Source organism: Nuphar pumila, chromosome 2, assembly GCF_984573655.1.
Source record: "Nuphar pumila chromosome 2, dmNupPumi1.hap1.1, whole genome shotgun sequence".
NCBI classification, from domain to species: Eukaryota; Viridiplantae; Streptophyta; class Magnoliopsida; order Nymphaeales; family Nymphaeaceae; genus Nuphar; species Nuphar pumila.
The window spans coordinates 32,764,497-32,778,797 of record NC_143250.1 but is presented as its reverse complement, the minus strand read 5'-3'; the positions used below and the strand labels follow the sequence as shown (position 1 = coordinate 32,778,797).

The 14,301-nt window shown below is 36.0% G+C and overlaps 1 protein-coding gene across 1 annotated transcript in view; it reads left to right on the top strand.

Moving 5' to 3' along the window:
- The first annotated feature begins 9,510 nt into the window (after positions 1-9,510).
- The window catches only part of LOC149845193 (LRR receptor-like serine/threonine-protein kinase FEI 2), a 45,448-nt gene continuing 40,657 nt past the window's right edge, over positions 9,511-14,301 (top strand). The window contains exons 1-5 of the mRNA XM_089995589.1: positions 9,511-9,919; positions 12,570-12,698; positions 12,813-12,948; positions 13,643-13,714; positions 13,966-14,037. Of these exons, the coding sequence (XP_089851715.1) occupies positions 12,620-12,698; positions 12,813-12,948; positions 13,643-13,714; positions 13,966-14,037 (359 nt within the window). The 5' untranslated portion in view covers positions 9,511-9,919; positions 12,570-12,619. The remainder of the gene's footprint in view (positions 9,920-12,569; positions 12,699-12,812; positions 12,949-13,642; positions 13,715-13,965; positions 14,038-14,301) is intronic.

Here is a 14,301-nt window from a genome sequence, read left to right as displayed (position 1 = left end):
TCCAGAGCGAGACTCTTAAAAACAAGATTTAATTCATTTATTTTTTCAATTTAAGGAGATTTCAAGGCCTTTAATTATAGATTTGAGGGTTAGGGAGTTCGATTCTAATTCCTAAAATTAAGCTAACTGTGATCATTGCAAAAAAATTTCCTCTTGTTTCCTCTTTTCCTTCTCTTTGCCTTTCTAACCTCTATTTTCTTTTTGAAAGAGAATAAAAAGATAGAAAAGAAGAGAAAAGAGAAAAGAAAGAGGAACTCTTTTGCAAAGGTCTCGCTTGACCTTAATTTTGAAAATATTTTGAAATTACTCACCAACGTTTTTTAAAATTTATGAGAAAATGGAGAGACAAGATTCGTTCGTCGGTACGAGGTTTGACCGTTCCTGACGCCTTTACTAGGGGTAATCGAACCAATGATCAAATTTATGCCTTTTACTTTACCTAAAATATTGTCTAAGAAATTGTTCTAAGTCTAAAATACAGATTGAATCATTCTTGTACAATGCAAATGCATAGATGTATGCTTTTTGAGAAAAACAATTTTATAACTTTTTAGGATTCTATCCAAGTGATTTTGAAATAGATTTGAGAATATTGTGAAGAAATGTTTTTTTTTTTTGAAAATTGATTTAAAAAAGTTAGATTTGGAATCTAACTTAAGACTTGAAATAGATCTGGAAAAAAGACACTTGAAATTCTAAGTCTTAGAATAATCAAAGATTTAAAAATAGATCTTAAATTTGAATAAATGAAGAGAAAAGGAAATTTGGAACTGAGATAGAATTCTGAAGTCAAAATGAAGTTTCAAAGTTTAAAATGAACTTTGAATTTGAATTTGATTCTCAAAATCGATTTTGAAAAGGAAATTTTGATCTAGAGATGGGAAATGGGTTTAAGAATTGGATTTGAACATCAAGATGAAATTTTGAAAATGAGATTTGGATTTGAGAAATCTTGATTGAATTTGAAAAATGGACTTGAATTTAGCACTAATCTTAATCTCAAAATGATTTGAAGATTAAAACTCAGGAGATTTCACAAGAACTTGGGGATTTGAGATTTTGAAGTGAAGAATAGAAAACCTGAAATCAGGAGATGAACTTCAAAGTTAAATTAAACTTTGGAATTCAATTTGAATTGATTTTGAAATTGGATCTTGAACTTGGAAATGAATTTGGAATTTCAAAGTTAAATTGAACTCTGAAATATGATCTAGTTAGGAAATTGAATTTTGAATTTAGAGATGAACTGAAAATTTCAAAGTTAATTTAAACTTTGAAATTAGAATATTTGAAATTTGAAATTTGAAAAATAGAATTGACAATAGGAAGATGAATTTGAATAAGAATTGAAGATTGATTTGAGAAATGAAGATGATATTTGAAGAATCGTCCCTAAATCACTTGGGTTTTTTAAGAAAACGTAAAATAATTTGAAAATAATGATGTAATTCTATCCTAAATGATGAATGATTTAAAGAATTTTGAAAATTGGATATTGAAAAACATATTTCATTCTTTAAATGAATTGAAATAAGATTAAAGATATAATATATTTCTGACTATGATTATAAAATGTATTATAAGATAAACTATATTTAAATTCAGATGAAGAATAAAACACATTTTGGTGATTTTATAGTGTTTGAAATGAAATTAACTCTCAACATATCTTGACTATGACCATTGATATATATTTTAAGTTAATTTCAAGTTAAACCCAGATAAAGGAAGAAAAATTCAGAAAATATGATGATTTTTTAAAGAGATCCAGTGTGGATCCAATGTTATTCCATAAGAGATAAAAATCCTAAAAAAAGAGAGAGAGACAGCGAGGAGGGGTGCTCGACACCACCCTCCTGGTAGACCCAGAGAGAGAGGCAAGGGGGGGAGTCCCCTTGCAGATAAGAGGCAACGATAGGGGCTCCACCCCCCGCCCCCCCTGTCGGTCGATCCCAAGAGAAAGGCAGGGGGTAACCCCCCCTGTCGATGAGAGGCGACGATAGGGGGCTCTGCCCCCTGTCGATCGACCCCTTAGAGAGAAGAAGAAGAGAAAGAGGAGGCAGAAGGAAAAGTTGCTACGTACCTGAAGGTCGCCGGCAGTGATGTCGATCGGAACAAAGGCAGTTGTGGGCGGCGGTGGCGGATGGGGTCTCCAGCGAGCCGATAAGAGAGAATCAGGGGAAAGAGAGCAGAGAGATGGGAGCCAGGGGGAGAGAGAGTGCAGAGACTGAGAGACAAGAGAGCGAGAAGGGGAAGGAGATTTCGAGAACCTCCCCCCTTCGTTGCAACGTGCCTTTATAAGCACACAACTGACTTATCACCAGGGTCGGATCCGAGTCTGGGTTCGAATCTAATTAATTTTTTTTTTACTCGACATCTAAGCAAAAACACATTATTTAATTAAAATAAATACAAAATAATTTAAAAGAAATGATATTCATAGTGCGATGCAGATGATGGATGATCAATGATTATTGCTTTTCCTGTCGCTGTGATACCAAAAGTTGTAACACCCCAAAATTGTGGACTTGAAACCTCTTACGAAAAAGGTTGAAAGCTTTGAAATCAATTATTTATCAGAGTTTGAAACAAGAGTTCAGGAAAAATCATGTTTGAAATAGCAAGTCCCTAGACTTTGGGCGCATTACAACGCAAACTTCCCTTTACAAACTAATTTACAACCCAAGTATATATTTTATTAAAATGAAAAGAAGAACGAAGTTTTGGTAACACAGTTTTAGTAATCTAGAGTTTTAATAAGATAAGATATTTTCAAAGAAACTTTATACCACATTTACCAAAAGCGTCCTCAGGAGCATAACTTTAGGAAAAAGGCCTCGCCTTGAACGCATCACGTCATCGTGTCATCGCAAGCTGTCTCAACCTGTTCACCACTTGCCCATGAAATGGGTCAGTCTCACAACATACTAGTAAATGTGCAAAAGATACGAAAGTACAAATGTTGCAATAAGCAAGATAACCACTAGATCAAGCAAAAAAAACAAGACTAACATAACTGACAAAACATATTGTGGAGTAAGCAAAGCTCTAGTAAAACAAACAGCTAAATACAAGAGCAGTAAGGACCATAGTGCTAAACAAATGACTATAACAATTCAACTGATTTTATAGGTGAAGAGTGACTAACTCTATTCACCAGTCAAACAAAGCAACTGAATAAGACAAACATTCATAACAATGCTTGTCATACATACAATTACCATTATATGACTCAGTCCATTGGCAAATAGCTACAATAATCGTAAGGCACACACTATTGCATTATAAGCAATTCATAAGTCACAAAGATGATACCACAACCTCCTCAAAATGCATGAATCGTTGTAAGGTTTTACAAAGAAGTTCTTTGTAAACACAAACTAGAAGAAGAAACCTTCAAATAAAAACTAATATATATATATATATATATATATATATATATGATTCGACAAAATCACAACTATTAAGAAAAATCACATATAAAAATTTTGCAAATATGTAAGTAGCATATTTGTGATTTTGTTAGTTTCCTTTAAGTTGAGTTTCACACATAAATTTGTATGAAACTGTATGTTATTTGTGAAAGGTGTTTTACACATAAATTTATATGATTTTAAGATATATGCAAAACAATATGTTATTTGTGAGAAACGTTTCACAATTTTTTTATTATATATGAAGGAGTCAGATATTTGTGATTTTGGTGGTTTTAGTTTCACTGAAAAATTACAAATAAATTTATGTGAGTTCATGAGGTCTAAATTTGCATAAAAAAGTTGTGATTATGTATTTAAGTAGGAGTTGGACCTATTCGATGAACGATACACTTTTATCACAAAAAAAAACTCAATTCACAGTTGCGAAGGGTAAAAGGGTCCTAACGATGTCAAATATTTATAATTTTATACATTAAAAGAATATAAAAAATTATAAGATTTTTAAAAAATCAAGTCAAATTACCCATACAACATAGTTATTTTTTGTTTAATTTTTTAGTTTTTTATGGTTTTATTTTTGTTTTTCTAATCTAACCTTAAGGATGTAATCTACACGGTCTTCGTACTAAGAATCAACTTTTGAAACATCTAAACATGAGATATGTGCAGGGGTGTCTCTCTCATATATATATATATATATATATATATATATATATATATATATATATATATATATATATAAAAGTGAGTAAAGAGATTTTGTAAATCAATGATTGCACTTCATCCGACACGCCTGATTGGTAGGAGCTATCAGTGCTCGTTTCCTTGTGGGTAGCTTGCATGCTCAAAACCCAGTGGACCGTTGGATAATAACTGGTGGCAATAACTGGTGGGGGTGGGGGGTCAGCCTGATCCCAGCTTGCCTTTAAAAAAAAAAATCATCTGATTTTCCATAGACAGCAATCAAGTAATGAGCGTGTCTTCAGATAAGGCTAAATGATCATCCATTCCCGTCCCATCTAAACCAAATCATTCGTCTCCATTAATTGCCGTACTATCAGAACAAAACAATACAATAAATCAATTCCACTCCGTATGCATCGCCAGATATTTGATGTGCCATAAAATGCAAAATGAGCTAGCCCTTGCCGATAAAATGAAATATGGGGTGCATATTTCTTGCTGCAAAGCTAGAACTTGATGTACTTCTCAGTTCCCAGTAGGGGACTACTGAAAAACAATGAGACAAGCTGCTCGTGGCTCAGCTTGAAAAAAAAAGCTCATTTAAACTCATGAAAGAGGCTCGGCAAGCCTACTTGAATAATAAGTTTTAGGTTCTGCTCAGTCCTATAGGATTAACTAGTAATAGTATCATTTGACATATATATATATATATATGATAGAGTATAGATGGTTAAAGTGTTTGAATGCAAGTAATAGGTATCATCGAAATCCTATTGCTTACAACTTTGAAAAAATGCATTTATTTTGTAAATGAATCAGTTTGAGGTTGGATTCAGTAGATTTGGAATCTACTTTGTATTAATTTTAATTTTGAAAAATGTAATTTTCTATTAATGAGCCAGCTTGAGGTCAGCTTGTTTAACTCGGGCTAGTCATGACCTTAAGCTTGGTCCAGCTCGCCACAAAAATGAGCTGAGTTTGATCGCTCTTTGTCCAGTTTGTTCTGCTTGTTTACCAGTGCTACTCCCTTGGCAAGGAGAGAGCAGGTTGGGGTTTTACACCAACGGATGCCCGCGACCAGAGCGTGGCTCAACCAATTGTACCTTTCGCTAAACAAAAAAATTACAATTTTATCCTTTCGCTATTCCTATAGAAAAAAAAAAGAGCTAGCATATTTCTGTAACCTGTGATAGCCAAACAAGGAATTCTCGCCAATGTGCAATCGGTGATGGTTTTTTTTTTCTCTTGGATTATCCAAAAAAATACACAAGGAATTCCCTGTCCTGGTTGTTCCACACCAACAAAAAGAAAAAGGTACGTTCAGCATGATTGTCTGTTAAAGCAACATTTTAGAAGATTATTTCCTTCCTGTTCAATCCAATATAAAAATAGGGGCTTATGCTTGCTGTATGCTACTTGATGGAAGAAATCAAGCAAAACATGTATTTTATAAAGCTTGGGAGTATCATTTTGGGGGGTGGCCAAATTGTGCTTATGAGACAAATTAAACTATGCCTACTGCAAAAAAGGAGTCTGCCAAGATCTTCCAAGCAAGCATTAAGGCAATCAATACCCAAATTTTCAAACTTAAGAAACTCCGTGGGTCCTACTCGAATAAATGTTTTACTTTACAACCAACCTATAGTTGTTGATGTTGAAATTATTTAAAGTTGGTGCCTTACAAGACAAAGCTAAATCCCATGCTTGTGAAATTATTCAAACTTGGTAAAAACCACACACACCGACACAACCACATCCAAGCCTCTCTCTTTATATATATATATATGAAAACCTATCCACTAAAAAACCTACCAAACCTACCCACTAAGAAATATTTTATCAAAAAATTTTGGTGTTTTTTTCGAAATTATGACCTTACAAATGTGATCTATGCACTTGGTTTTGTAGGAATCAGTCTTTGTAGCACTTGATTCTGATGCATATAATCAGTTTCTATAAGGTTTCAAAAATCATAGGCAAACAATTTTTATAAATTTTCAAAGCTCCAAATACCATTTTTTTTCATTCAAAATGCATGATCCAAGTGTCAATTTCTAGTAAATCAATCATGCTGAACACATATGTAAAATTTCAAAAAAACACCCCAAAAATATGATAAAATGTTTCTTAGTGGGTAGGTTTGATAGGCTTTCTGGTGGGTAAGTTTTGATTTACCTATATATATATATATATATGAGAATTGAACATATTATGCCCCATTAGGCCTCATAGTTTGAAGTGCTTTATGATAGATCTGAACCGTTAAATGTGCTTAGCATGCTCGATTTAGTGGGAATCGACTCTTGGATCATGTTTTTTCGATGGAAGAATGTATTTTTATGAGCCAAAAAAAATTGATGCCTTCATAGCCATTGATTACCAAAAAAACTTGTATACAAGTCAGATTTAGATGATCCAAAAACTGGTTCCCACTAAACAAAACCTACAGATCACTAGATGTGACAAAAATACCAAAAAAACTATGATTTTGAAGGGGCCAGCAAAACAAGAAAGTGGGCAGATCCAGCACATTTCTCTCTCTCTCTCTCTTTACAAGAGAATGAAAACCTACTCAATAGAAAATCTCCCGAACCTACCCAATAAGAAACATTTATTGGATTTTTGGTATTTTTTTGAAATTTTGACCTTATAGATGTGATCTTTTCCCTTGTTTTTATAGAAATAAGTTATTGGAGCATTTGATTCCGATGCATGGATATGTTTTTATAAAGTTTCAAAAATCAATGGCCTACAATTTCATAAAATTTTGAGGTTTCAAATAACATTTTTTCATCCAAAATGCATGATCCTAGTATCTATTTCTAGTAAATCAATCATGTTGAACACATATGTAAGGTCTGAATTATCCCTCAAATGTTTCTTATTGGATAGGTTTGAGAGGTTTTCTATTATATAGGTTTTCATTATATTATATATATATATTGGGCCGCTATAATATGAGAATTAAGAGTGAATCAACATTTTCATGGGTTTTTTTTGTCTTTAATATGACCATACGAATGTACTCTACATGCTGTCATCATGAATTTCTTTTCGACCATGCATTTACATAGTAAATGCATACACGTCGCTCTCCCCTGAATGTATTTAAGTATGCATTTCATGGGATGGCCTTCACATAACGAGACGCCTTTCTCATGGAGTCATTGGCTGATAACACTATTAATATCTCTTTTTAAAAATGAAAGAAAAAAAAATCGACTAATACAATTATATTATGTATGAGCTTTTATTTTTGTGAAGAAAGGAGAAACCAATCTCAGAGCAAGAGACCTGGTTGCGCTAGACTATGTCTACCAAACCTACGGCCGCTTCTTCAATGGTATAAAATTTGTAACGAACCCCTTGTCACCAAGGAGTCGCCTTGCTTAAGTTGACGCCTGCATGATTTGAACCTAGACCGCCTAGCAGCCTAGGCTCCCATCCCACTATGCCAAACCCTTTTGGGGTTATGTACGGGAGACTTGTCTTGTTGAATTAGACTCAATGGGTAGCACATTTTTTTAGAAGGCTCACAAATCTCCTAAACTTAGGGTTGTAGATGGTTGAACTTAGTGGTGGCAAAACCTGACATGACCCCGACCCGCCAACCCGCCTCTTAGGCGAGTTCGGTTTTGGAAAAAACAAACCCGTTTAATAAACGGGTCGGCCCGTCTAACCCATTTATTAAACGGGTCGGGTTTGTGTTATGGGTATGCCAACCCGGCTGACCCGTTTAATAAACGGGTTAGGCAGGTAGGTCAACCCGCCAACCTGTCTGCCAACCCGTCAACCCAACCCGAGAACCCATTTACCCGACCCAACCCATTTATTAAATGGGTTGGCGGGTCGTGTCGGGTTACCCATTTATTAAACAGGCCGGGTTCGTGTTTGCCACAGCTGACCCGTTTAATAAACGGGTCGGGTTCGGGTTGAGGTATGCTGACACGCCAACCCGACACGATTGCCACCCCTAGTTGGACTGGATTCCAATTTGAAGTCAGCTGGATAAAAGGTAATACCAAATCTGCATTCATTAGCTAATCGGATTTATATTTATATATAATTGAGTTATATTATCCATTGGATTCAGATTGGAACTCGGACGCAAAAATGCACACTAAATCCAATCATTAATCGTTTCTATCAAATATGGATAATCAGATTCAAATTCGGTTACATATCTGACCCAAATTTAAACCATTGACATCCCGACTTAAACCAAAGACAAGACTGATTGAGATGCTAGAAGTTTTTATGGGATAAAGTTTGCTACAGCGGTTTGTTAATATAATCGACTTAAAAACACTGATTTTATTTGTTTTTTGTCACATTTAACACCATAGATATGATCTACATGCCAGAATCTGACCTGTATATAAGTTTTTCAGGTAATCCAGAAATCAACGACCATGAATGCATCCATTTTTTTGACTCATACGAACATATTTTTTCACGGTGGACAAGTGAGAAAAGAGATTTTCTATGGTTGTTTCAGTTTTTCATAGGAAATAAAGTATCCTGTGTAATTTTGCATGCTAACCTGGTTTGGAAACAACCAAATTTCTACCTCAAACTTGATTAAAGCTTCGGTTGGAAATTCCGAACCAACCTAACACACAAATCTAAGATTTGGGTCTTAAAAATAGAATCTAAATGCAGATTTGGGTCAGATTTAGACCTACATGACTGGACTTTCGGGTTGGTAGTTTCTATCAGATCTACATCAGTATCGAGATCAAATCTGAACTGTTTGTGTTTTTTTACATGTAAGACCATTAACCTTCATCCTAATGTTCTTTCTAGGATCCAAAATGATCACGTAAAATTCGGGTCCAGGTTCAATACTTTTCTGGATCTAGTTCAGACTCAAATTCAATCCTGTCTCGTAATATTTATGAATTGGATTTCAATCTACCGTGATCAGACCCGATTGCACCCCTCGCAAAGTTCGAGTCAAGCCCGAGGCTCGTAACTAGGTTTGTCAATGGGTGGGATTCATCTCGAGTATCCAAACAGATCCGAACCCTGATATCCACGTATGGGCATAAAGGTGGCAACCTGAATAATGTTATTCGGATCGACCTGATGTGGGTCAGGTTTGTGCTATCGAATCGAACTGCCTGACCCGAGTGATTTCTTTTTATATGTTCATGTAAAAAAAATATTTCGGTTAAGTAACCCTCTAAACTAAGTTGTTTGGGTTTGTTATTCCATTTTCTCGAACGGATGACATAACCCGAACCCGAATTCGGTTGCGTGTTATTTATGCGGGTTTGGATACACTAAAATGGGTCCGATACCGGCCCATTGAGAGCCCGGTCGTGGACCTCCTTGAAAAGATCTTATCATTTCTGGAAAAGAGAAGGGTATATGCAGTCATCGAGCCTTGGAGTGGAGACAGAACACACGTGTCACGGGTCTCTCTCTCTCTCTACACTGCTGCGTTGCTGCTGTGCTGTGCTGGTGAGAGAACTGTTCCTCCTGTGGGGAGAGAGAAGGGGACGCTTCGCACGTGCGAACGTTAGCGTCCCAGCGTCGGTCGCTCGTGTGGTGGGCCGTACAGCCGATCGAGCGAGCGACCTCCCCCTTCCATTGGTTGGACGGCCTCCTTTAAGTTCGAAGAACCCTGCTCTCTCTCTGTCTAATGATTACTCCCTCTTTCTCTCTCTTCCCCAACCCCTTCTCTCTCTCTGCCTGCAACAACACGGGAAATCTAGGTCTTCCTCTTTCCTAGTGGGAGCGTTCCAGTGGTAGAAATGAATAATTACTGGAATGCCAATGAGATCTCATCCACGGTAACCCCCCCCCCTCCCCCCTCTCTCTCTCTTCTGCTCCCTCTCCCTCTGATGAAGCTCCTTGTGTGTGACTCTGAGTTATTTTTTTGTTGTATTTTATCGTTTGCCCTAGTTCGTTTCTTCTATGTAATTCCTGGTTGCTGATTTGAGTAGTGACTAAGTTGGTGGGGATTACTTATGGGAGTTTTCGTGTGATGGATGTGAATTGCTTCTTGATGTTTGGATCTCTTTTTTTTGTGTTGTTTATTTTTACGGAAAATTGCAGTTCGTAGCTTGTTCGATTTTTAGGGCTTTGGGGTTCATCGTTTGGTTGGGATTCTTGATTTTGTTATTCATTCAATTACTGTCTTTTTTGTTCCTTAAAGGGGTTTTATTGCTTGTAACTGGGGAATGCTGATCTTTTATTTTTAAAATTTTTGTTTCGGCCTTCGATTTCTCTCCTTCTTTCTGTTGCGTTCTACCAGTGCTACTTTGGTCGAAATTGGTTTATTCGGATGAGAATAAACGTATTCTATTACTGTTATTTCTCATGTGGATTTCACAATTTCTTGTGTTGGAAGTTATGCTGGAATTGCAGATGGGAACGCTTGCAGCTTGCGTTTTGTATTGAGGACTTCGGGTGTCTGTCTGTGTTTGTTTTGGCATACTAGATTTGTTCGATTTATCCTTTTCCACGTTCATTAGAAAATGATGGTATTGTGATCCCTCAGGCGTTGTTTCGGTGAATTCTCTTTCCTAGTGGCATGCATTTCAGCGTGTTGGTTGTGCAGGTTTTTTGGTATTTTATAGCACATGCGTTGCTTTCAAAATATAAATGGTTCGGGTTTCTTTCTGAAGAATGTGATTGGTTAGTTAGCAATACTCGTTATGGGCCTAATTGAAGAACATGGGCACGGTTTTGCTGTTATGGTAGGCAGATCTTGCAAATGGGTGTGTCATCTCGTGCGGCCTTGGACTAGATGGGCTTTAAAGTAGCATTCTGATGTAGTCCTTTTAGGAGTACTATCGCTTCATAGGATGCCATGTAGAGAGGCCTACTGTCCGCCATGCTGTAGAAATTTGAATGCATGTATTCACAGAAGCGAAAACATGCAATGGAGATAACAGTATAACTCAGGAACAAGAAGGAAGATGTTATAATCTGGGATTCCTTCAAAAGTTTTGTGGATGTAAACATTTGGTATAGTACAAGATGGAGATTGCAATATAACTTAAAAGAAAAAAGATGAAAGCCCTTATTCTAATACTTATCTTTATTTATCTTTTACCCTTTTCTTTTATAAATCACAACATTTCAAATGCCGGAATTAATGCTACGTCCTATTTCATTTCTTTCTTATCTCATAATTGAGTTTTAGATGTTGGTTTAAGGATTGAAATAACAAACTTTCACTTACTGCACAAGAATAGTCATCATACCTCAAGGAAGTTATTGGAGTTTTGTGTCATCCAAGATTTACTCAAGTTCAGATTTACTGCATGAAGCATTGATCTTCATGCAAAGTTTTGGTGGCTGTTTCAGTCATACAATTCGGTAATGTTCTGAGCTTGATGATTGGCCAATTTTATCTTTCTTACTCCTGATTGGAACTACTTGGACAGGCTATGTTCATGTTGAGAAAAATGGGCATGTTTTCATGAAATGGTTCTTTTATCACATTAACTTGAGATCTATGTCACATAGGTGAGGGTGCGGATGCGGTGATGTGGCACTTTAAAAAAACTTGGGTGCGGGGAGAATATATATATATATATATATATATATATAATTTTAACAGTTTTAAGTTAACACTACATGTATTTGTGTGCATTTATGTATTTATATATATAATATAGATAAAAATGGACTTGATTAGGGTTAACTGAATCTACTTTTGGATAGAAATGGACCTCAGTGTGGTTGACTTCACCTAACACAAAGGAAGTTGTGTCCAAGTGTCGCACCCGCCTGGGTGCGGGTGCGGTGCCCTGTTAGAAGAGTCCGTGTGACATAGGTTGAGATGCAGGGTTTGCTGGTTAGATACTTCAATTTTGTATTGCCTCTCACTCCCAAGGAATGAGAAAATTGCAGTTCTTGTTATTTTACTGTCACCATTGTTTCGTCTTGATCATCATCTTCTTGCATATCAACAATTTGTCGCTGATTTATCAGAAAGTTCTCAGCTGTTCCACATTGTTCATTGTACTTGGCCACTATTTTGCAGTCCATGGTGTGATGTTTCTCTGATACTGTCTATGTTGTTCTCTGTATCTAAGAGAAAATGTGCACAGCCTCCTCATATAAAAAGTGTTTGATGCTCCATATAGAAACTGTATACAAGCCAGAATTTTTGACAGTCTTCCAGTTACCTGTTGAATGTATGCATTTAGCGATATTCCATCTGAATACAAAATCATCACTTGTATGTTGTCTATTGGTAAAGATAACGTTCTACCCTTTTCAAAGTTAAAAGTTCTGCAGATAATGATTTGCAACTGTTGCCAAAAGGTTTATTTGTTCAACTGAATTGGCGAACAATTCGAACTATCAACAAAAGCTTATTTTGTTTATCTCATGCAATGCTAGTGTCACTTTCCTTACTGTTTATGGGCTCACAGTACATAGAACTTATTCATTATTTTCTTTGTTGGCTGAACCTTCTTCCAACAGATATGACACCTGCATGAGCCTCATGAGAATCACAAGTGGGTTTTTCTGCAATGAAGTGTCCAGAGCTAATCCTTCTTGTTCTATTGGCTTGTATCCTGATGCAGAAAACCAGCACAATGAGCCCTGATGGTTTGCTATTATGCTTTCTCCTTGTGGCTGGGCTTCAGAGCTTTAACAATAATCATTGTGATGTTTGGAGTTCAAGTTTTAAGGTTATATTTTGAGGAGCATTGTTGCTTGCAGGTGAGGCTCTTCTTACATTTAAGACTGCAATTGTTGCCTCCGATGGCATTCTTCTTCAATGGAAAGAAGGGGATCCTGATCCTTGTGGATGGAAAGGTGTTACCTGTGATCCCAAGACGAAGAATGTGATTTACCTGTAAGTGCATTTTTTTCATCATGTACTTGCTTTTTTGCTCTACTATTCCACATTATGCTGCAGGTTTTTGGATAATGTAATCACTTTCTGGTAATGCGAAGCCTATCATAATTTTAGCTATCCCACTTATATATTTTTTACTTAAATACAGTCCTTTGTAGATCGCTAAGATGTATTTGATATTCAGGACTGATGATCATAGGCGAGCAGAGCTCGGGTAAGGAAGCAACATGATGATCCTGGGGTCATGTTTTCGTTTCATATGACAATTTATCACTAGTTATGTAGCTGCCTCCTGTTCCAGATAGTCAAAAGTATGGACTGTGGAGTTGCTTAATGATCTTCACAGATTAGAATAATGAGGCCTATATTAGTTGGTCGTTTGACCTTATCAAAGATCAATTTATTGTTTGTTAAATAGCTGTCCCCATTCCAAATATTCAATAGTTTTGACTGTGGAGCTGCTTAAAGGCCTTCCAAGGATCGTAATAATGAGGCCATTAGCATGTATACAACATTTGAGATTGTTCACTTATCCACTTGAGTATATCTCTTCAATTTTAATCTCTCTTCATTGAATGAATTTATGTAGCATTATACTGCTGATTTCCGTTCAAAAAATTTCCAGCTTTTCAAACTCAAATTTAATCAGGCTTATTTGTCAAATTTGCTAAAAAGTTTTCTGTTCTTTCAGGAGCCTTGCCTATCACAAATTGCGTGGATACATAACATCTGAACTGGGGAAGCTTAAGCACTTACAGATTTTGTATGTTCTTATAACTGGGTAGAATTAGAATTAACCCTCAAGATGTAGCCCTTAAAATTCCTTGTGCAAGTACATTATTTGAGTGGTGATCATCCCATGTAAATTGCCCGTTAAACACTTTTCATATGTTGATTTTAAACAAGGCATTGACTAATTTTGAGAGTTTCTTCATGCAAGTATAGTTATAACAACGTGAAAATGTTTAACTGGATGCCATTCATATGACAATTTGGATGCTTTCCATGTTCCAGAGCTCTTCATGACAACAATTTCTATGGAACCATTCCTTCAGAGTTGGGAAATTGCACCGAGTTAAGAGCTATGTAAGTGTCTATACTAGCATTGAATTTTTTTTATATTAATTGATGACGTGATATTTCTGACTTCTGTTATGGAAATCATAACCATCATCCAAGTATTCAACAAACATGCTTGTTCTTAAGAGCCCCTTGATATACTCAACCATTACCTTTTAAACTTTTCTTACAACTTCTTGTTCCTTAAATGACCATGTGTAGATTTTTGACATTGAATCATAGTCACAAATTTTGATCTTGAAGAGCCAAAATCTCGGGATATTATAGGTT